This window comes from Sphaerodactylus townsendi, linkage group LG01, assembly GCF_021028975.2.
Source record: "Sphaerodactylus townsendi isolate TG3544 linkage group LG01, MPM_Stown_v2.3, whole genome shotgun sequence".
Classification (NCBI taxonomy): Eukaryota; Metazoa; Chordata; class Lepidosauria; order Squamata; family Sphaerodactylidae; genus Sphaerodactylus; species Sphaerodactylus townsendi.
Window position 1 is genome coordinate 20631680 of NC_059425.1, and position 23490 is coordinate 20655169.

General features: G+C 48.5%; 1 protein-coding gene across 1 annotated transcript; it reads right to left on the reverse strand.

Moving 5' to 3' along the window:
* Positions 1–298: 298 nt before the first annotated feature.
* LOC125436902 (cathepsin W-like) lies at positions 299–23191 on the reverse strand. Its single transcript, XM_048504266.1, has 11 exons — positions 23093–23191; positions 21269–21335; positions 18604–18717; positions 15574–15716; positions 12256–12355; positions 10204–10284; positions 7214–7333; positions 4900–4964; positions 4648–4738; positions 1292–1368; positions 299–449 (listed from the first exon to the last, which is right to left on the reverse strand). The coding sequence occupies exons 1-11, from the start codon at positions 23189–23191 to the stop codon at positions 333–335; spliced, it is 1074 nt and encodes a 357-aa protein (XP_048360223.1). The 3' UTR covers positions 299–332.
* Between the last annotated feature and the right edge of the window lie 299 nt (positions 23192–23490).

Sequence of the window (23490 nt, forward strand, 5' to 3'; positions counted from 1 at the left end):
GTGGGTAATAATGCCGAACATGCCCCGAAACAAAGACTCCCCCACCAATTCTCTTTGAAGTTGTGGGAACCTCACCGGGCATAATTAGCCATTGTCTTATAGGGGGCACTGTTTTACTGATGTAATGTTCTGAAATGTATGGTTGTAGCTGACAGCAATTAACACATTTACCAGCAATAACCGCAGTGAAAATAACATGCCAGCAGTTGGCAGAAGACAGGCGGATCTCTGCCCCACTGAGCCAGAAGCTTTTATTTCTCCTTTCACCAGCGTGTTGTTTTCTTCTCTACAACCCCCTCCTAAGCACAGGGCGCACGCACGTTTTTTCCCCTTCATCTGGGACATGGCACCCTTTCTTCAGATCTTGTCTCCGAATTCTTGACTATCGCTGTCACCGCATACATGGCAATGCCACAAGCGTTATCCCCACGGTGCAGTCTGAAATATCCCTGGACAGGAAGAAAGTGGGTTTTAAAAAGTGCAAAAGTCTTATCAGATCAAGATGGCAGCTAAATCTCCATCCTCACCCTCCTAATCTTGGCCTAGTGCTCACCTCCAGCATTTAAGTTCCAAAAAGAGACATGAAGGGACTCGTCAGAGGTGGGATCCAGCAGGTTCTCACAGGTTCCCGAGAGTAGGTTACTAATTATTTGTGTGTGCCGAGAGGGGGTTACTAATTGGTGGTTTTGCCATGTGATTTTTGCCTTAGTTACGCCCCTCCTCTCAGCAGTAGCGCACAGAACTTGAAGCAGTCTAGCAGGAGGTGCACCGGCATGCATGGCAGCCTGCGCCTGCGTGCATTCGTTTCCCCGCCTAAAGATCTCTACCAGCGCAGCGGCTGCATCCTTGCCACAGCCCCGCCCAGGAATGCCCCGCCCCCGGAATGCCCGGCCACGCCCTGTTGTGCCCCGCCCAGCCCCATTGGCGCTATGCCACAGTTTGAATCCCACCACCATGGGAACCTGTTACTAAAATTTTTGGATCCCACCACTGCTCGTGGTTGTGTGGAAGCCACACCTTCTGTACTGGAAGCCCTTGCCTCTCTCCTCACTTCAGGTACCTCAGAGCTGTGGTTAGCAGAAAGGCACACTTCCTGTGCCCTGAGACTCTTTGCCACTGTTTCCACTCAAGGTTTGCCCTCCCATTAACCAGAGATCTTCTTCTAAGCTACTGATTGATTGCCAAGTTGACCAAACAATGCTCAGTTCTCAATAACCCCATTAACTCCACCGCTTCTTCTTTCCTCATGTGCCCTCTCCTCTGATCTTTAAAGTGTGACATAATCACTCACCTTCTCTCCCCATTCCTTTCCCCAGGAGTTCTGGATTATCCAGTATCTTTGGGCTGGGGATCCACGTTGTCTAGGAACTGAGCAAAAAAGAAGGAGGTTGTGGTTTGTCCTTCATTCCCTTCCCCAATGCCTACCTGCAAGTCCACTTGGTAGCTTCTGTCAGAACCAAAGCCTGGGATGTTCTGACGTTTGTTCTGATTGATATGTTGAAGGGGCTCTTCCTTTCCTTTCTGTACCTCTCTCCTTGATGTTTACCGCTTTCACATGATGGTAGATAAGTAGGCAAATGACCCTGGGAAGCTGCCAGGCCTCGGACAACAGGATGTCCCTTGGACCACAGAGGGGAGGCTTAACAGGTAGCGTATCTTTCTCTTTCACATCCTTGAGGCGCTGATGGCTCCTAAACAATCCTTTTCACACTTTTGCTGGGAAAGCGGGAGGGGGGGTTGTGTAGAGATATAACCATCTAGGAAAGCCAGGTTCCTCCAGGAGCAGCAGTGGCATAGTGGCTAAGAGCACGGGCACTCTTATCTGGAGGAACCGGGTTTGATTCCCCGCTCTGCCGCTTGAGCTGTGGAGGCTTATCTGGGGAATTCAGATTATCCTGTGCACTCCCACACACACCTTGGGCTAGTCACAGCTTTTCGGAGCTCTCTCAGCTCTCTCAGCCCCACCCACCTCACAGGGTGTTTGTTGTGAGGGGGGAAGGGCAAGGAGATTGTAAGCCCCTTTGAGTCTCCTCTAGGAGAGAAGGGGGGGGGATGTAAATCCAAACTCTTCTCTTCTTCTTCTTTCTCTAGCTAGGGACTTGTAGCCTTCAAATGATCCTGATCATGAATCCAGAGTCACCAGAACATGACCAAAAATAAGGCCCCAGAGGGGTGACACATGTTGCAGAGGGCATCTTTAACACAACAAAATTGCTTGGGTATGATGTCCAGAAAATAAAAGTTCACAGAGGCCGTTTCCCCACTCACCTTTTGTTGCACGCTACTCTTGTCAAATAATCCGGGGGCCTGCTGCATTCCCCACTTCCTCAGCGGCAACAATGAAGCGACCCCAATTCTGCCGCGGCGGGGACCATGAGCCCGCGCTCAAAAGGTCCCGCAGCAAAGGAAACCGCAGTGTATCATCCACCATTTTGTAAGTGGGGAAACGGCCAGAGAGCCTTTCTTTACCTTTAGTAAACTAATATGAGTGCTTTATTGTAAGGAATTCCATTCAAGGCAGGATAGAGTAGATATAGTGTTCTTTGCTAACTAGAATGAGTGGTGATGCAGGGAAGATACTTTGCTGTCATGGTGGAAATTTGGAGAGAAGAAGAAGAAGAAGAAGAAGAAGAAGAAGAAGAAGAAGAAGAAGAAGAAGAAGAAGAAGAAGAAGAAGAAGAAGAAGAAGAAGAAGAAGAAGAAGAAGAAGAAGAAGAAGAAGAAGAAGAAGAAGAAGAAGAAGAAGAAGAAGAAGAAGAAGAAAGAAGAAGAAGAAGAAGAAGAAGAAGAAGAAGAAGAAGAAAGAAGAAGAAGAAGAAGACAAGAAGCAGCTAAAAGAAGGCTAAATAAAGAAGAAGAAGAAGAAGAAGCAAGCAAGCAGCAACAAGAAGAAGAAGTACAAGAAGGTTTGGATTTGATATCCCCCCTTTCTCCTCCTGCAGGAGACTCAAAGGGGCTGACAACTTCCTCCTTGGCTCCTTCCCCCTCACAACAAACACCCTGTGAAGTGGTAGGTGGGGGGGCTGAGGAGGAGGCTCTGAGAAGCTGTGTGACTAGCCCAAGGTCACCCAGCTGGCGTGTGTGGGAGTGTACAGGCTAATCTGAATTCCCCAGATAAGCCTCCACAGCTCAGGCGGCAGAGCTGGGAATCAAACCCGGTTCCTCCAGATTAGATACACGCGCTCTTAACCTCCTACGCCACTGCTGCTCCCCACAGAGGAGAGACGGAAGCTGTTGGCTGGAAGATATGAAGAGTCTCTGAGAGTAGCAGTCTACACATCAAAGGGTCCTGGCCTACCAGAGCAGTAGAAAGGAAGGAATCACAGGGTCCTGACCTATCTATCCCTCTGGCTCTATAGTACAGTCCTCCATTTTAACTCTCGACACATTTCTTAATCAAATAAACCCCAAACAAGCACTGGTGTCCTCTAGCAATTGACCAGCCTCCTCAAGACCAAGCGAACTGTGCCTCTAGGTGTCATGATGCTGGCAGGGGGTGATGGGAACTGTAGTCCATAACGTCTGGAGGGGCCCTTAGCTTTGACATTCCATGCTCTAGTAGATGTAGAAATGTGATTGGGCTGGAAAGTTGATCTTTGTTGAGAGATCGTCCAGTCAGGATTTTCTCCTTGCCTCTTACTTCTCTCCTGCATTATTGCCCTTATCCTTCTTGGCACCGATCCCCAATTTTTTTCTAAGTAAAAGAGTGCACAGTGTCTTTTTTGCACCAAGCACACCAGTACATCAGAGGGGGACAGCAGAAACAGTACGGTAAGTTGGTTGGGTTTGGGAAATTCCTGGAGATTTGGGGTGGATGCAGGGGAAGGGTCTCAACTGATTACAGTGCCTCAGTCCACCCTCCAAAGCAATCATAAACCTCTGTAGTCTGGAGGTCAGGTGTAACTCTGGGAGATCTCCAGGTCTTACCTGGAGGCTGGCAACCTTATGGATACATCCATTGCCTTTGTGCTTTCCTCTTGTCTGTTCTGTTACTGTGTTTTTATTTACTCTGATTGCTACTCTCAGGGATTTCCTTCCATAAAGGCATGATGAATCCTCACTGTCTCTCTCCACCCTAGTTTAGAAGGCTTCTCTATCTTGCTTATCAATGTATGGCGTCTCTCAACAGTAAATGACACCCATATCTTTCCTAAAGCAATGGATTTAAAATTTTAATTCCTAAACCTGCCCCTCATTTCATAGTGGACCCAAGCTAACAGCCATGCTGGCAATCCCCCTGCTTCCATGAGCAGAAATAATAGGAGAAACTGCATCATGCAAAGCTGTGATGTCACTTCCAGTTGAGTGACATCAGTGCATTATGTGACACTCTGAGAATTCCCCCAACCTCTATCATTTTTTTACCACAGAGACTGGGGAAAACCCCGGGTTGTGCAGCGCTGCAACATCACTTCCAGATACTCAACTAGAAGGGATATCACAGCATCACAAGCCCCATTTCCTCCAGTCTCAGCCTTCCTCGCTACCCCCCCCGATTGATTCTCCTATCATCACTCTCTTCCATTTGTGTAAAACTATATATCTGCATCTAAACACTAACCGCTTGCCGGATCTGGCCCAACATACACCTGGCTGGCCATAAAACCAGCCCATATTAGAGCCTTTCCTAAAGCTTCACCTGCCCACCTTGCCCATAGCCCACGATGAGTGCAAAATGGTCCGGATGGTCTTTGCTGCAGTCCTTAGTCGTTCTCCGGATAACTCCATTTTTGTACAGCTAGGGAGGAGAAAAAAAAGAACAAAGACAGACATGAATCAGCAGGGGGCTGAGAAGACTCCTTGAGGCAGTTAACAGACCCCTACTCTGGAGAAAGCCCAACCAAAGAAAAGGGGAGGAGGAGATGAGTAACAGAAGTTTTCACTCCATCAGAGATTTACCTGAAGAGGTTTCATGTTGAAAAGAGCAGTTACGGGACCTTGGGAAGCAACCATTTCAGCCATGTCTAGAGAGCAGCAGGAGAAACAAGACAGGGTTAGCACTTGGGGGGAAGAGAGGTTAGAGGTCATAATTTTCAGCTAGGATGGTGCCCTGAAAACAAACATCATCCCGACCCCATCGCTTGTCTCCACTGCCAAGCTTTAGCCCTGCAAACACATGCAAATGTAACAAGGACCGCAAAAAATAAACAGAGTAGATTTCTGGTTGTGGTGGGTTTTCTGGGCTGCGTGGCCGTGGTCTGGTGGATTTTGTTCCTAACGTTTCGTCTGCATCTGTGGCTGGCATCTTCAGAGGTGTATCACAAAGAAAAGTATGTTTCACACTGTGTCTAAGTGAGAAGGGAAAGTTTAGTGTGGTATATTGTCTATGTCCCAGGGTGGGGAACCAATCAGTAAGTGTTTGGGTAGAACTTGCTATGCAAAAGTGTGGTTGAGCGGACTGTATTGTGGGTGGGGTTATCAGTCCATTTTTTAAGTACTGGGAGCCAGTGGACTGATAACCCCACCTGCAATACAGTGCACTCAACCACACCTTTGCATAGCAAAGACACAGTGTGAAACAGACTTTTCTGTGTGATACACCTCTGAAGATGCCAGCCACAGATGCAGGCGAAAAGTTAGGAACAAAATCCACCAGACCACGGCCACACAGCCCAGAAAACCCACCACAACCGGTTGAATCCGGCCGTGAAAGCCTTCGACAACACAGAGTAGATTTCCCTCACAGACCAGTCATCCTCCTAGCTTTCCCATAGCTAAGTGTACATGAGGGGATTGGTGGTGGGTTGGTGTTGACCAAATGAAAATCAAAAGGAGCTCTCAAATGGCTCAGAGCTCATCCTCAGTTATGCTCACACGAGATGGAGAAACCACCTCAGCCAGATCCTGTGTGAGAACACCGTGTTCCACAAGCAAAATTAACACAATGACGCTTATTATTAACCAGTCACAGAAGCTGTGTAATCACTCATTGCTGACATGATCAGATCTGGCCTGGGCCTCATTTCCGCACTCCGATATGGAAAGTGTCCTAATGGCACAGTTGTACAAATTCTTATCCTTACAAAGAACATCAGATCTGAGGTTTGGCTCCTGGCATTTTAGTATTATTGTGTGATCATTTACACAACGATCCCTAAACCAAATAGTCCCAGGAGCAGCAGTGGTGTAGGAGGTTAAGAGCTCGTATATCTAATCTGGAGGAACCGGGTTTGATTCCCAGCTCTGCCGCCTGAGCTGTGGAGGCTTATCTGGGGAATTCAGATGAGCCTGTACACTCCCACACACGCCAGCTGGGTGACCTTGGGCTAGTCACAGCTTCTCGGAGCTCTCTCAGCCCCACCCACCTCACAGGGTGTTTGTTGTGAGAGGGGAAGGGCAAGGAGATTGTAAGCCCCTTTGAGTCTCCTGCAGGAGAGAAAGGGGGGATATAAATCCAAACTCTTCTTCTTCTTCTTCTTCTTCTTCTTCTTCTTCTCTACAAAGAACTCATAGCAACAACCTGAAAGCTTTCAGTGGAAGGTACTGAGGTCAGAGCGGAGCGTCAGGCCAGAGTCTCTGTCCTGGAGAGCCAGTTCTTACGTAGCAGTGCATAAAAGAACCTTTGTCGCGTCAAAGACTTTCACGGCCGGAATCGCTGGGGTGTTGTGTGGTTTCCGGGCTGTATGGCCGTATTCTAGTAGCATTTCCTCCTGACGTTTTGCCTGCATCTGTGGCTGGCATCTTCAGATCCTCGGAAGATGCCAGCCACAGATGCAGGCGAAACGTCAGGAGGAAATGCTACTAGAATACGGCCATACAGCCCGGAAACCACACAACACCCCAACCTTCGTAGCCTTCTTGGAAAAGGATTTTCCGGAAAATTACAAGATTATAGGCCACTGTGAAGGTTTCACGAAGTCATTCAACCAATGGGGAATGGCAGCCCATGAGCATCCTTGAGTCCCTTGGGTGATTGGTAAGGTAAAAATGTAATATATGAATAAAATAAATATTGTTTATATTAATTTGTTGCTGTGAACCCTTTGTAGAGGGACTATTTGGTTTAGGAATCTTTGTGTAAATCATCACACAATAATACGCCTGTGTACATATTATTTACGTTGTTAAGTTTTAACACAGCATTTTTCTACTTGTTTAAGTGTTTCCAGAATACTAGAGATACTGGTACATTAGCCAAACCGATTCCATAAGGCAGCTACATCTGTTCTCCAAGTCCAACCTCCGCTATCACCTCTGCCTCCTGAATCCTCACCCCTCTCATCTCTGGGCAATATTTCATAGCCCTCGATCCCAGTAACTACTCGTTTGTGATAATGTTGGCACCGTTGATCTTTCTCTGCATATGGGTACAGTCTGCTGCTTGACAATCCACCTAGGAAGAACACACAGATGTTATCAAAAGACAATATGGGAATACAATTCACCCCATTCATTGAGTTCGGGTCTGCCGAACTTTGGACCCACACTTAGGTCTCTCCAAGTGAAGGTCATATTCCCATCTTCCAGGGGCATAATGCCCATTGGGCAAGGTGGGCAGCTGCCCAGGGCATCACCTTGTGGGGGGCATCAAAAATGCAGGGTTCGTTTTGGGGTATTTTTAGTAGTTTTCTTTTTTGGCCTGCAGAGGGCACAGTGTTTAGGCTAGCAGCACCAGAATTTCAGTGTATCATCAGGAGACTGTCCTTATGCTACCCCCCAAGTTTGGTGCAGTTTGGTTCAGGGAGTTCAAAGTTATGGACTCCCAAAGGGGGTGCCCCCATCCCCCATTGTTTCCAATGGGAGCTAATAGGAGATGGGGGCTACACTTTTGAGGATCCATAACTTTGGCCCCCCTGAACCAAACTGCACCAAACCTGGGGAGTATAAATAGGGCAGTCTCCAGATGATACCCTGAAATTTTGGTGCCGATATGTCCATACATGCGCCCCCTGCAGGCACCAATGACCTGGTGCAAAAAAAAATTGGTCGTGGTGGGGTGGCTGCCCATGGGGGGGGGCCATCCAACTCAGGTTTTGCCCAGGGCTCCAGTTTGCCTTGTTATGCCCCTGCCATCTTCTTATTTCAGTTTCTGCTTTCCTCCCCTTTGCATTCTTCTCTTTCCCCCCAGGAACTGTCTCTAACAGCAACTGTGTAGAATAATGCCTTGGTCAAAACCACATTACAAGAGATGCGGCTGAGCAGGAATTGGGATCAGGGTTGCCAACCACCAGGCAGAGTCCGGAGTTCTGCCAGACTTACACCTGATCAGTTTCCCTGGAGGAAGCAATATCTTTAGAGGGTGTTCCATATCTTATTGGAAGGGCAACCCTCAAGGAATACCAGGGTTGTAACATGGGCACAAGCAATGGCAAACCACATCCAAATGTCTCTTGCCTTGAAAACCCTACAAGATCAGCATTAATCAGCCATGACTTGGCAGCACCAGTATATTATATAATTATATAATATATATAATTCTGGCTAATTCTCTTTCCTTTTCAGGCACCAATTCCAGATTTCTGGGAATTTGCCAAGCCAAAGTTACCCTAATTCAGACTGAAATCCTTCTGGTTCAACAGCAAAACAAAGTCTAGCTCATAACCTTCCTTTTGATTGCAGACATGTAGGTTGAGGTCTATTTAGATGTGTTACCTCATAGAGTTTTGTTTGCATTCAGGGGCTTAAACGACCAGATTTGCGGATAGAAATGAGTGCAGGAAGAGGTGTTCCTCTGCCGCGAGCACTAGGACTTGGGGTGGGGCTGTGGCTCAGTGGAAGAACCCCTGCTTAGAATGCAGAAGGTCCAAAGTTCAATCCCTGGTACCGCCTGTTAAGGAAAGCATCAGGTGGTAGGTGATGTGAATCTCATGACCCTCATGACACCAGCGTGGTGTCGTGATTAAGAGCAGGTGGATTCTAATCTGGAGAACCTGGGGTTTGATTCCCCACTCCTCCACCTGAGTGGCAGAGGCTTATCTGGTGAACCAGATGTGTTTCCGCACTCCTAAATTCCTGCTGGGTGACCTTGGGCTAGTCCAGGGGTCTGCAACCTGCGGCTCTCCAGATGTTCATGAACTACAATTCCCATCAGCCCCTGCCAGCATGGCTAATTGGCCATTCTGGCAGGGGCTGATGGGAATTGTAGTCCATGAACATCTGGAGAGCCGCAGGTTGCAGACCCCTGGGCTAGTCACAGTTCTCTCAGAACTCTCTCAGCCCCACCTACCTCACAAGGCATCTGTTGTGGGGAGAGGAAGGGAAAGGAGCTTGTAAGCCACCTTGAGTCTCCTTGCAGGAGAGAAAGGTGGGGTATAAATCCAAACTCTTCTTCTTCTTCTGAATGTCTTAGCTTGGGTCCTGCCATGTTTCTAGTTAGTGAAAGCTTCCTGCTCGAATTGCATGGGAAAGTTTGCTCGTGCTAGGTACTGCTTTGCAGCAGCAGGGGGTGGGGGGTGGAATGAACCGTTGGGTTCGCACCCTCTCTCCTGCTCTCGTTATCACTGTCTGTGGAGTGCGTGTGTGTGTATGCGTGTGACTGTCTTCCCTCTTCCCTCAAGGAATACTTTTGTGTGTGCGTGCATGCGTGCCTTCTTGCCTTTGCAGAAGAGAAAAGGGGGGGGGGTCTGGCATGTCTCTGCTGGGGGATATAATCTTTTGCCTGTTACCCTGTATTCAGTTCAGACAATAAAGTCATCAGCTTTCCTCTGCTTGTCATCAATGAACCAGAATTCTGCTCCTTCAGTACTGATGCCTTTCATTGAGCATGTCTGGGGTTGTGACAGGGAAAGACCTCCGGCTGAGACTTAGGAGATCAGCTGCCGCCAGTCTGAGTAGAGGAGGCTGACTTTGATGGACTGCGGGTTCAGTATGAGGCAACTTCACGAGTGTTCATGTGTAACCACACAGGTCACACTCCGTGAGCTACCCTTGACCAGGACTGCAGGCTTAGAAGAAGGTGGGAGTTGTGGTTGCATGAAGCTTCAGGGTTGATATCAGAGTAGACGGACCATAGCCTGACCCAGCATGCCTGCTTTTAACTTCACCCCTGGAGAAAGACTAAGGCTCACTGTGTACGGAAAGAGTGAGCGGAAGAAATGGGAAACTAGATGCCTGCGGATCAGAGAGGGGAAAAGAAGAACCGGAACAGGTGGGTCTCCCTCTCCAAGATCCTGTGATCAGATCCGCGAAAAGATTATTTCTCAGGACAGCAGCCAGATATCAGCCCAGTGGGCTTATAAGTGGGGAAAGATCCTTGGTACGTACTGCGATTGATGACAGTCAGGAAGGCATCCCACACGTAACCTCCTTTGCAGCTATCTATGCCACCGGTGCAATCGATCAACTCTGCAACAACAGAAGAGACCAAAAAGCAAATCTCACCCTTAGCAGGAAAAAGGCTCACTATGAAGTGGGGGTGGGCAGTAGAGCGGCAGCCGGGGTCTGCGCCACCGCACTGCCTCCAAAATGGCAATCAGCAGCCTGGATGCCGAGGGAAGAGAACCCCCCCCAGGAAAGCTCATACACAAGGCACCACCTTTTTTGGTGGCATAAGTCTGTGCAGCTGAAGGGGGGTGTATTTGGGCGGAAAGTCAATCTCCAGGAACACCCCTGGAGCTCCCCTCTCAACACCAGCGTGGGCAGTTGCAACAGAGAGCTGTCACAGGGTCAAATGACCTCGGGCTCCCCCCCCCTCCTCACCTGCACCAACCCGGCTCAGAAGACATGGGTCAATGCAGGGGAAGACATGGGCCAACGCACGGGAGGCGCCTAAAGACAGGGCCCCAACGCCCATCTGAGCCTCCTCCTTCCTTTCCCAGGCCTTTGGGGGCAGGGTTCAAGGGTGGCTGCCCCCCCCCCACCTCCCTGCAGGCCAGCTTCTGCCCTCAGGGCCTGGGGAAGGCAGGAGGCAGCCTGCAGCGAGGTGGAGGGGGGGGGGTGGCTCAGTTCTGCCACTGCAATGCCCGCCCGAGCTGCCCCCAAACCCTGCCCCCCAAGTGCGGCAGGGGTGCGGGGGCAGTGTTAAGAACATAAGAACTAGCCTGCTGGATCAGACCAGAGTCCATCTAGTCCAGCACTCTGCTACTCGCAGTGGCCCACCAGGTGCCTTTATGGGAGCTCACGTGCAGGATGTGAAAGCAATGGCCTTCTGCTGCTGCTGCTCCCGAGCACCTGGTCTGCTAAGGCATTTGCAATCTCAGATCAAGGAGGATCAAGATTGGTAGCCATAGATCGACTTCTCCTCCATAAATCTGTCCTTTTTAAAGCTATCCAGCTTAGTGGCCATCACCACCTCCTGTGGCAACATATTCCAAACACCAATCACACGTTGCGAGAAGAAATGTTTCCTTTTATTAGTCCTAATTCTTCCCCCCAGCATTTTCAATGGATGCCCCCTGGTTCTAGTATTGTGAGATTCGTAAGTGTTATTCTTAGGTGCCATTTCCCCCTGATATGCTTCTGGCCACAGGGGTCAGCTTCTGGGTATATCCGCAAATGCTTTGACTTGGTTGACTCTGGTTAGCCCATCAGATCTTGGAAACTAAGCAGGGTTGGTCCTGGTATGTACTTGGTTGGGAGACCACCAAGGAAGTCTAGGGCTGCTACACAGCAATGGCAAACTACCTCTGCCTGGAAAACCCTGCAGGGTTGCCATAAGTTGACTACGACTTGACAGCGCTTTCCACCACACATATACAAATAGGTCAGTGACTTAATCATCATTAGAAGTTGAAAGCTGGTCCAATTTTAGCAGGAAATTTAACTTGCAGAAATAGATTGAATGCCTTGGAAGCCTTTTCCTCACATCCCCACTTAAAGGAATTGGTTGCTTCTCTTTTACGAACTCCGTTTGCCTTTACTACATCTCGAGGCCTTACGAACATCAATGATGCTCAAAACCAGGGGGCAATTTCAAAAATCAGAGAAGGTTCAAAGTCGCCTACCTAAACTGAAAGCAACCTATCAGATCTAGGAGAGTAGGAGAAACTCCTTTCTCTTTGCTTGGGACCTTGCAGACGTGGAAAGGAATTCTGGACATGTATTGTCAAAATCTTTCAGAGCCAGAATGAATTGGCTGTTGTGGATTTTTCAGGCTATGTGGCCACAGTCTGGGAGTTTTCGCTCTTAGGAGCAAAAGCTACCAGACCACAGCCACACAGCCCAGAGAACCCACAACAGCTAGTATTCAGGATGTGATTATTATAATTTATTTTTATCTTTATTTCATAAGTTGGACCAGTTGAGCTCTGTGTTTGAAAATAGATCTCTTGGGCCACCACCGCCCCCTTTTCCTCTTGTACAAACGTACAAACGTACCCTGCACAGAGACATTTCGTGGTGTTCGTCGGTGGATGTTCCACAGGGCCTCAATGTTGGACGCGGCAGCAAAAGCCCAACACGACCTACATAATTTGCCCTGGAAGGTGAAGAAAAAGATGAATGAGACAACGAGAGCATTCACAAAGTCCCATTATCCAGCTATATTTCAGGAAAGGTGCCCTTGAACATCTTAGTGTTCAGAGAGGAGAATATCCTAGGGCAGTGGTGGCGAACCCATGGCACGGGTGCCAGAGGTGGCACTCAGAGCCCTTTCTGTGGGCATATGTGAACAGAGTTCGTCATGTGGTGGGGGGTGGAAAATCACACACACCCCACACACATCTCTAGGCTGGCCTGGGCATGATCCTTTACCTGGGAGTAAGCTCAGTTGCTGGCAATGGGGCTTGCTTCTGAGTAAACCCTCCTAGAGTCGTGATTCACCCATTCAAAGTGTTGCATGGTTGCTTCACCAGCTTACTCCCGAGTAACGCACACCTCGGAGCCAAGTTAAATTGCCGTGTTGGCACTTTGTGATAAATAAGTGGGTTTTGGGTTGCAATTTGGGCACTCAGTCTCGAAAAGGTTCGCCATCACTGTCCTAGGGTGGGTATTGAGGGCAATTCCTCCCCCTCCCCACTTCCCCCAAGCAGTGATGTGCTTCTGTGCACCTCCTGGATTTTCCCCATAATTCCTGCCTTCTTTCCTAAACCTACTTTGCTGGGATGCTATGGGAAGAAGAAGAAGAGGAGGAGTTTGGATTTATACCCACCTTTCTCTCCTGTAAGGAGACTCAAGGTGGCTTACAAGCTCGTTCCTTTCTTCTCCCCACAACAGACACCTTGTGAGGCAGGTGGGGCTGAGAAAGTTCAGAGCAGTAATGTCACGCCCATGGGGCAGGGGGGCGCAACGCCCCGAGCAGAGCCGTGGCAGAGGCATGGCCGGGCCGTGGCGGGGGCATTCCAGGCTGTGGGCGGGTGGCGCCGCAGCAGTGGCGCAGAGGGTGCACGTGCCCCTGGCACAGTTTCCCCTCACACCGCCTGTGGTTCAGAGAGAACTGTGACTAGCCCAAGGTCACCCAGCAGGAATGTAGGAGTGCGGGAACACATCTGGTTCACCAGATAAGCCTCTGCCACTCAGGTGGAGGAGTGGGGAATCAAACCACTACACCACGCTGGCTCTGCACCCCTTTCAAACTGCCCTCATAATCTGTTTGAACAGAGGGTTGCTACAGATTTTTCGTGCAGTTCAAACACAACTGTTTTGACTTCCAGCGGCTTAACAGTTTTGCTTTCGTTTTACCTTTTCAAGCAAAGTCACTTGATCCCATTGGTAATACGGTGCTGCCCAGCTGCCTTCAAGGGAACTTTCTGGTGGCACAAGAAGCAAGAAAAAACTTCGAACCCCTCCACCCCCCGCCCCACCGCTGCCACCATCAAAAAGCCCCATAGGGCTTACAGGACTTATGCCATCGGGTAGCATAAGGCCGAGGGCTAGAATGCAGTGCCCCTAGGAGAGAGCCAACTAATGATGGCTGCATCCCCAGGAATGCCCCAGCCTGCCCCCTCGCTGCTGGAGTCCATCTGGGATACCACCGCAGCCCTACCGCAGCCCAGACTGTGGTATGATGCTGAGGGGCAGGTGGCAACCAGCGCATCTGCCACTTCTGCCAGAGATAAGTGCCCTGGGGAGGGCAAACGTGCTGGCACGAGGCCACGCTGCTCCCTAAAACCCTTTGGTTGGGGCTGGCAGTCTCTAAGGCAGCAATTCGCCCACCGGCACACCTCTGTTGTGTCACCGTTGTAGCAGTTTGTGTTTTTAATTAGCAGCTGACATACTGGTGTAACAATATATTGACAAGTTAATTGCCAGTTTTAAAAACCTTGTAAAAGCTCCCTGGGGAACGTGGCGGAGGGGGGTTGCTACCATGGGAACAAGGCAGGGATAGGGTTATCGAGTTCTAGGGCCTCTTCCACATATGCAGAATAATGCACTTTCAATCCACTTTGAAACTGGATTTTATTGTGAAGAATAGCAAAATCCACTTTCAAACCATTGTGAAAGTGGATTGAAAGTGCATTATTCTGCGTGTGTGGAAGGGGCCTATGTTGGACCAGGAGTTCTCCTGGACTTACAACTGATCTTCAAACTATAGGGATCGATTGCTCCAGAGGAAATGACAGCTTTGGATGGGACCTCTGTGGCTCCTTCTCCTGACAATGCACTTTCAATGCACTTTCCTTCTCCTGACAATCCACTTTCAATGCACTTTCAATGCACTTTCAATGCACTGTGGCTCCTTCTCCTGACAAGACTCCTTCCTCCCTAGTTTCTGCCCCAAAACCTCCACAAATTTCCCAACCCAGAATTAGCAACTCTAGGGAATATGCAGGAATGCCTACCGTTTGGAAGCCAGGGCTGTGCATTCAGATAAAGTTGATCCAACTCCCTTCCTCTTTAAAAAAAAAAGCCATTTGGGGTTTTTTCTGAGGGGAGTTTCAGCCCCCAAAAGTGGCTATCCAGGCAGAGCCAAGTAGCCAAAACCTAAAAAAAGCCAAAAAGCATTGAGGTTTCTCGGCTTTTGGCTACTTCTCCCTCGTTGCCTCTGCAGAGGCAGCGGGGTAGCCAGAAGAGCTAAATGCAAGGGTCGGCTCACCTTGCAATCAGTTCTATGGCTGAGAATTTTTCAGGTTTAGCTTTAAAAGACCCAGGGTTTTTTTTTTTAAAGCCAAAAAAGCCAGCATGGGAATCCTTTTTTGAAGCTTTTTAAAAGCTGAATCTAACCTGGACAGCTTTAAAAGGGGCTTGGACAGATTTATGGAGGAGAAGTCGATCTATGGCTACCAATCTTGATCCTCTTTGATCTGAGATTGCAAATGCCTTAGAAGACCAGGTGATCAGGAGCAGCAGCAGCAGAAGGCCATTGCTTTCACATCCTGTACGTGAACTCCCAAAGGCACCTGGTGGGCCACTGCGAGTAGCAGAGTGCTGGACTAGATGGACTCTGGTCTGATCCAGCTGGCTTATTCTTATGTTCTTATGTTCTTAAAAAACATGGGGGGAAATGGCGCACACACACACACACACACACACACCCCATAGGAAGCTCCATCACTACTGCACTTTATCGGCTGCTGTTGACCTGTTGCTGTTTGTAGAGTAAACTGAGGATTCAGGGATGTACTAACCTTTTATGCCCTCCCCACCTGGAATTGGGTAACCCCCTTCTCTCTCTTCTTCACTGCATGGGAAACCTGACCCTTTGCTTGTGTCTTGTAGATTCAGCCTTCTAGCTCACTCTCGCTTTATCCCCCTTACCTGGTTTTTCACTTCTGTGATGGCTCCAAATTTCCTCCAGTCGCAGGATAGCGCTAAATGTGCCCTCAGGGGTTTCGCCATCCAATTGTGTGTGGGGGCTTCTATGGGATGAGGGATCCCAAACATCTCCTCAAACTCTCTTTCTGGAGAAAGGAAAATAAAGATACATTTACACCATTGTGTGGAGGGAGTTGGCTGTAGCTACTCTAGCTTGAGGAAGTAGCGTTCTGTGCATGCTGAGGAACTCCCAACCCTTAATGTATAGTTTCATAGGTCCTACTGCTGGGCCCAGAAAGTTTGGACTGTTGGAAGTGAAGGACTGTAAGCTGTTTCCTGCCTCAGAGACAGAGGGGGGACTTACCAGTGAGTCAGATAGCTAGAATGGGTCAAGACACTTACACCTTTTCTCCGTCACACTGACACTATCCCTTTGATGTGTAGATTGCTGTTCTTAGGGACTTCCTTCCTTCCTGCTTCTTCTCCTCCTCCTCTCACCATTCTTCTCACCCGCACCTTCCAACATGCACCATGTGCGCAGAGGGATGCAAACCACATCTCACACCATCTAGCCAGATAGATTAGAATAGAGAACCTATCTCTTCGCTTTTCTATCTGCAATGGAGTTGACTAATAAACAGAGGTGTAGCTGGGCCAAACTGCGCCCGGTGCGCATTCTAATTTTCCACACACACACCATGCCCCCCCACAGCACCCCCCCTGCAGCGCCCCCCCCTTCCTTGCTTCCCCCCTTCCCACACTTACCTTAGTTTCTTTCCTTTTTCAGAATTTTTTCAGGCTGCAAAAGGCCTGTTCACAGTAAAAACAGCCTGATGGGAACTATACTTCCCAGGAGACCTTGTGAGCCCCAATGTCTCCTGGGAACTGTAGTCCCTCAGGCCGTTTTTACTGTAAACAGGCCTTTTGCAGCCTGAAAAAGTTCTGAAAAAGGAAAGGAACTAAGGTAAGTGTGGGAAGGGGGGTGGGGTGCGCCGTGGGGGAAAGGGGGAGGAGTCTGGGGGCAATTTTCTGTGCCCCACAGTGTGCGCCCGGTGCACGGTGCACCCCCCCTGGAGCTCTGTGACTGCTAATAAAGACTCCTCTTATTAGTTAGAAACTATGAAATGACTCAGAGTTTTATTTGTGCCAGCGCACACACGTGTGCCTGGAGATGCTCTGCTGTGATACGCCTCCGTGCACTCTGCTTACGATGCAAAGGTATCTCTTACCAGAGAGAAATACCCACATGGACTAACCTCAGCCCTGCCCAGTAGCTAAGCTCAATTTCTTTATGAGATTGGGGCTCAGTCTTGCATAGAAATTCCATTTGGGAGGAGTCTTGGAGTTCTGGTCCCGAAGGTATTAGTTGGTTTTATGTTGCTGATTGTGGTTTTAAATTTACTTTCCAGCCCGAAGTTCACGTTGTCAGGTTTTTGCTAGAAACACCATGCATGCAAAGTCCTCATTATATCCTCAACATGCATGCCTTCCACATGTCAGGTCAATCAGACATTTTATGAGTTTGATGCTGAGAATTTAATTCAAGACACCTGGGGATCCACTAAGGACTGGAGAGCCCACCATTTCACCAAATGGCTGCAAGGAATTGCTATTTTGCCTCATAAATATACAACTCGCTAGGTCTGTTTCAATTTAGGAAAATGAAGAGAAGGAGAGAAGAATTTGGATGTATACCCCTCCCCCTACTTCAACCGTAAGGAGTCTTAACGTGGCTTACAAACTTCTTCCCGGCCTATCCCCCCCAACAGACACTTAGTTAGTTAGGTGGGGATCAGAAAGTTCTGAGAGAATTGTGGTTACCCCAAGGTTACCCAGCAGGCTTCAAATAAAGGAGTGGGGAAACAAACAGTTTACCAGATTAGAGTCCACCGCTCATATAGAGGAATGGGGAATCAAACCAGGTTCTCCAGATTAGACCTACCACTCTTAACCATTATACCACACTGGGGCTTGAGTCCTGGATCCATCCAAATCAAGCTTGTATGCACTTGAACATCAAGGCTCAACCATAGGAGGCCTTTGTAAACAGTCCATAATTACAAGTCTTTTGGGGGAGACAAGTTGGCTGATTATGCAAAAGGCATCTGCTGTGTGATAGGGGCAAATGTGCATTGCCTCCAGATTTCTTGCACAGATGTATTTCCTCAACCCCCACTTTCACTTTTGATTCTCCCTGTGGCAAGCGAGACCACGTCTAGCACAAATTTAATTTTGCTTTGCAGCCAGAGCAGGCAGATTTGCCTACGGGCACAGGTTTGCCCCAGACCTCTTCCCTTCCTCCTCGCCCCCCACTCCCTTGCGCTGCTTTGCATGTTTCCCCCTCACCCTCAACCCCAGTGCTGACTCCTTCCCACTTCTCTAAATGCTTGTATCACTACATCAATGTCAAGTAGGATCTCTTCCTAGCTCCACCCCACCTCCCCCACTTTGCTTCTGCCCTCCCCAATGATCAGGAGGACATTTTTAAAACTTTCTTTCAGACAAGCTTCTATTTGAAAAACAAGCCTTTCTCTTGCAGCAACAGCAGCAGCAAGAATGAGTGTGTGTGTGTGTGTGTGTGTGTGTGTGTGTGTAGGGAAGGGAGGAGCAGAATATCAGTGAGATCTGTACCTCTGATGGGCAGAGTTAAAAGAAGCAGTAAAAGGGAGGCCTGTTGAGACTTCAGGAAGCAGCTGTGGAGCAGGTACTGGGCTGGCTCCTCGTGTGTAAACATGAGGAGAGCCCTCTGTAAGCCCACTGTGCACAGAAGAGTCCAGAGGGAAGCATTCCCTGCATAATCATCCATTTTCTGTTTCCAGGCAACTCCTGGAGCAATCCCATGATTAATTTAGGTGCAGTCCGTCTCCTTCCATGCATACTGGAGTTTTATTGCAGTATCTCACCTTAGATCAATGCATTGCGAGGCGGGGGATGGGGGGAGGCTCAACACCAAAAATGCAGAATCGGGGTAATAATATCCATTCTCCTCTTGCCTCTGCATAAGGTGACTTCTGGGCCTCACACACACCTCACCTGTCAGATCACTGAACTGGGTGACTCCGTACTCTGCTGTGCCCAGCTCCGAGGCCTGCAAGTCATGGCTGACTTTGAAATTCTGAACGAAGACCTTGAAACGATGATGGGTCTCTGAGGCAAGAAATACAAATGCTATCATGAACCAAGTTTCCTTCCCCAACACGAACAAGCTTTCCTTCCCAATGAATCAAAGACAGATTTCCATTGACTAGACCAGGGGTGTCCAATTGGCCATGCCAGCAGGGGCTGATGGGAATTGTAGTCCATGAACATCTGAAGCACCAGAGTTGGACACATCTGGACTAGGGCGTCTTGTGGTCACAGACCATAAAGTCTGCTACATTACATGCCCTCTTTGGCATCAGATTGAGATGGATGAGGTGTATGGGATGGAGAACTGGTTCTGAAGCCAAGCTCCCCTCCTACCTTGACCTGGGGAGGAAAGCCAGGATACTGGCAAGATTATAGCTCAGACCTAAAACTCACAATATATCCTTGGCGAAAGTGCACTCTCTCCTCAGTTTTGCTAACTGTGAAATGGGAATAACAGTGACTTGCGGAGCTAAAAGAAGGGTACAATGTTGAGGTGCACAGAATATCATGGCTAAAATAAACTTTGTGTCATTATTGTTGCGTCATTGTTGATGTTTTAAATTGTGCTCTACTTACATGATGTAAACCGCCCAGAGCCCTTTGGGGGAGAGCGGTATACAAAACTAATAAATAATAAATAATAATAATAATTATTATTATTATTACTCGTCTTATTTGTGTATTTACCTTTTAACCAAAATAACTATTATGAAAGTATGGGGTGGTGCAATTTTATACAGTGGAACCTCGGTTTTCATAGCCTTCGGTTTTCATTGGTTTCGGTTTTCATCGATTTTTTTCAGTGAAAATTTTGTCTCGGTTTTCATTGATTTGCCTCGGTTTTCATCAATTTGCAGTGAGGTGCAGGGGTTTGTGGAGAAAAATCACCCGGACAAAGCTGTTGCAGGCTGTGTCTGCAACTTGTTTAATGACAATGTCTTGCCCCATTTCAGACAAATCTTAAAGAGGCGTCAGAAACAGACCTCTTGGGACAGCTTTCTGGTGCGCCATTGGCCCACTGGCTCTGAAGCTGGTCCTAGAGTTATTGTTTGTTACTGTTTTCAGCATTAAACACTATGTTTACTCACCCAAAAATGTGTTTTTGGTATGTTTTTTGGAGTGCCTAGAACGGATTAATTGGATTTACATTGATTCCTCTGGAAAAGTTTGCCTCGGTTTTCATCGGTTTCAGTTTTCATCGATTCTTTTCAGACGGATTATCCACGAAAACCGAGGTTCCACTGTATTGGGCCCAAAATTAGCTAGTGACTTGACTGACAGAGGCAGGGGGGAGGGGAGTCATTCTGTGAAGCAAAAAAAACCACACTGAATTTAGCAGAAAGTGGAGTTCAGTGCTTCATATGGACGCCCAAACCAGTCTCCTGTACTTTCAACAGCTGCACGCCAGGCAGAAATTAAACAGGCAGAGTTGCTGCCCAAAGTACAAACAGCTGGGAAATTTTGTGTCTGATTAAATTCTGCCTTCCAAGTTGCTTCTAAAGATACAGCAAAATGTGTCAGAAAAAAAGGGGATTAGAACTGTTGTGTTAGGAAGGGAGAAAGGGTGCCTTTCTTTGCCGCAAAATTCTTAGATCAAGGGTTCCCTGAAAAATACCATAGTAGCCAGCAGCAACTACTCAGGACCTCCAATTTGATGTCCGTGGGCGCCGTGGTGCCTGCAAACACCTTTTCTGGCATCTGTCGAGTGTTTTTAGAAGTGCATAGCGCTTTTGTCCGGCAAGGCTTCTGATTGACTTTTGGAGATTTGATTGGTTGTGCAGATTTTTTAAAAATGTTACTTTGGCAGCAATTGCCTCCACAGCACAAGGGCCTACACTAAGTTACTGAAGTTAAGCTGTGGCCATCATTTTATTACTTTCTCTGCCTCCTGGGGCAGCCGTGTTATGGAAGGCATTTTTATGGCTGCACCAAGCACCGACCTTGCAGTGTTGGAATTCCAAATCTGCCCTCTGGCTCAAAAAGGTTTAGGATCCCTGATCTACACTGACTTGCTCAGAAGGTGGTCTTCCGGAACAGTACTAGAGCAATAACAAAATAACTGTTAACCACCCGGTAGCACCCATGCAGACTGGCACATAGGAAAGAGATTAAAAGAATTATCCTAGACTCTGGAGCAGCGATTCTCAACCAGGGTTCCGTGGTACCCTGGGGTGCCGTGAGCATATCCCAGGGGTACTGCGGAAGCTCCCCTCACTTTTGTGGTGTCTCCCACCAGTGCCAGCAAGGACATGGAGCTGGCCCATGGGGCAGGGCCTGCTGCAAGATCAGCAGCCACTTTCCAACCCGTCCCCAGTGCTTCCCTTCACCCTTGGAGGTGAAAGTGTGGGGATGGCAAGCAGGGGCACTGGGAGGGGAAGGTGGAGGGGATGGCAGGGGTACCATGAGATATGAAGAGTGAGGCCAAGGGTACCGTGATGTTGAAAAGTTTGGGAAACACTGCTCTAGAGACATAGATTGCACTAAGCAAAGTCCAAAGAAAGCCTTTATAAAAAGATTAATAGTAAAAGAGAGAGAGAGAGAGAGAGAGAGAAAGGAAAAGATCCATTACCTTTTGGGCTTCTGTAGGATTTGTTATATTGTACCATAAAATCCTGGAACAGCTGGGTCATTTGGGTCTATAGGGAGGGAGGCAGAAGGTGAATTCCTCAATAAGCCATCTCATCCAGGTAATTTGCTTATGCTCCCACCCCACCCCCAACACTTCCTTCCAGCAGGGGCGTATTGCCCAGGGGGACATATGGGCTGCGGCCATTTAGTCACATGAGAGGGGTATTCCAGGGGTGTTCCTGGATATTGACTTTCTGCCCCCCACACCCCTCCTGCTTTCCCCCAGGTCTATACACTTTGAGATGTCCTGGTGCAAAAAAAGTTGTTTGGTCGTGGTGTGGGAGGGCAGCCACCCATACAGAGGTGGGGCGGAAAACTCAGATTTTGCACCAGGCTACATTTTCCCTAGATACGCCTCTGCCTCTGTCTTGCTTTCTCTCTAGCTCTTGTGCCTTCAACTGTTTGACAGGACATGGTTTTTCTCTCTGCTAGGGCTCTACAGCAATGGGGAAAGTTTTGCCCGAGGAAATGCTCTCTGTAATACCGGTTGGGAGCCTCCCTACTGCTACATATTTCCCCACTGCTACATATGAAGCTTGTTAGGTGACCTTGAGCCTGCACAGTTCTCTCAGAACTCTCTCAAGCCATGCAGAGGAAGTGTTAGGTCTCAGACCTTGGACCAATAAATAAAATAGACTCTGGATTTGTGATCAGGATTATTTATTGAAGGCTACAAGTCCCAAGTTAGAGAAAGCCAGTTCTGGGGGAAACCTGGCTTTCCTAGGTTGTTATATGTCTACACAACCCCCCTCCCGCTTTCCCAGCAAAAGTGTGAAAGGGATTGTTTAGGAGCCATCAGCTACTCAAGGTCGTGCAAGAGAAAGATGCACCACCTGCTAAGCCTCCCCTCTGTGGTCCAAGGGACATCCTGTTGTCCGAGGCCAGGAGGCTTCCCAGGGAAATTTGCCTACTTATCTACCAGCATGTGAAAGAGGTAAGCATCCAGGCGAGAGGTACAGAAAGGAAAGGAAGAGCCCCTTCAACATATCAATCAGCATACATGTCAATCAGAACAAACATCAGAGTATCTCAGACTTTGGTTCTGACAGGAAGGCAATGGCAAACTACCTCTGAAAACCCTACAGCATAGGTGTCAAACTCATGGCCCTCCAGATGTTGAGGACTACAGTTCCCATCATCCCTTGCCAGCATCATGCTGGCAGGGGATGATGGGAACTGTAATCCTAACTATCTGGAGGAAACTGCGAATTGTTATTTACAATACCAAAGGGTTGCCATAAGTCAGCTGTGATTTAATGGCACACCCACGCACAAATATTTGATGACACAAACATGCCCCCACACATAAAGCAGGATGGTTGAGAAATGTCACCGCTGGTTCAAGGTCACCCAGCAAACTTCAGGGATTTCCCAAAGCCTGGTCTAATGCTGTAACCCAGGGCCATGCCAGCAGGGGCTGATGGGAATTGTAGTCTATGAACGTCTGAAGCGCCAGAGTTGGACACCCCTGCTCTAACCACTTAGCTTTTTCCCCTGCCTTCTTGGCAACCCACTGATTCTCCCATCAGACAGTGTGTACAATGGTGACAGCAATGATCTGGAAGACCCAGTTTCTAAATCCCCACTCTGTCATGGATGCTTGCTGGGGAACCTCGAGCTAATATATTTTTTCTCACCTTAACCTACATTGCAGGGTGGTTGTTAGGATTTTAAAAAAGGTTGTAAGCTACTCAGTTGGGGAGAAAAGTAGGGTATTAAGTAGGGTATTAATGCAGCAAGCCAGCAAATAAATAGGTTTCCTCACCATGTTCAGGGCTGGGGTCTGGAGGGTGTTGGCAGGAAGGGGGGCAAATATCCAGGTCCCCATCAGTATCAGCCAGGCAGAGAGGGTTGAAAGCCCCATAGCAGGTGCAGCTGTTCCACGGTGGGACTACCAAGCCCTGGGTGGGAGCAGAAGCACTTATAGGGTTTTGAAGGGGGGCAGAGGTTAAGGAGGCCATCCACCGAGAAAGCCACAAAGACAGGAAGTGGAAGAGTGTGATCATTTGCAGTAGGTGTTAAACCTAAACTACATGCAGAAGGAAGGGTCAGCTGCTGGGCTTAATGTGATGTTTGGAATCTGTATAAAAATAGCCGAGTTCCTCTGAGTCAGGACCGGTTCCAGGTTTTGATGAGTCCTGGGCGGAGAGTGCCAAGGTCCCC

What these genes read in the sequence shown, in the direction of transcription:
- LOC125436902 (XM_048504266.1), bottom strand. Translation starts at nt 23,191, where the DNA reads ATGGGGCTTTCAACCCTCTCTGCCTGGCTGATACTGATGGGGACCTGG. An exon ending in ATCCTACAGAAGCCCAAAAG is followed by an intron (nt 18,718 to 21,268) that starts GTAATGGATCTT and finishes TTCTTGCCTCAG; the next exon opens with AGACCCATCATCGTTTCAAG. An exon ending in CATCGTGGGCTATGGGCAAG is followed by an intron (nt 1,369 to 4,647) that starts GTGGGCAGGTGA and finishes TTTTTTGCTCAG; the next exon opens with TTCCTAGACAACGTGGATCC.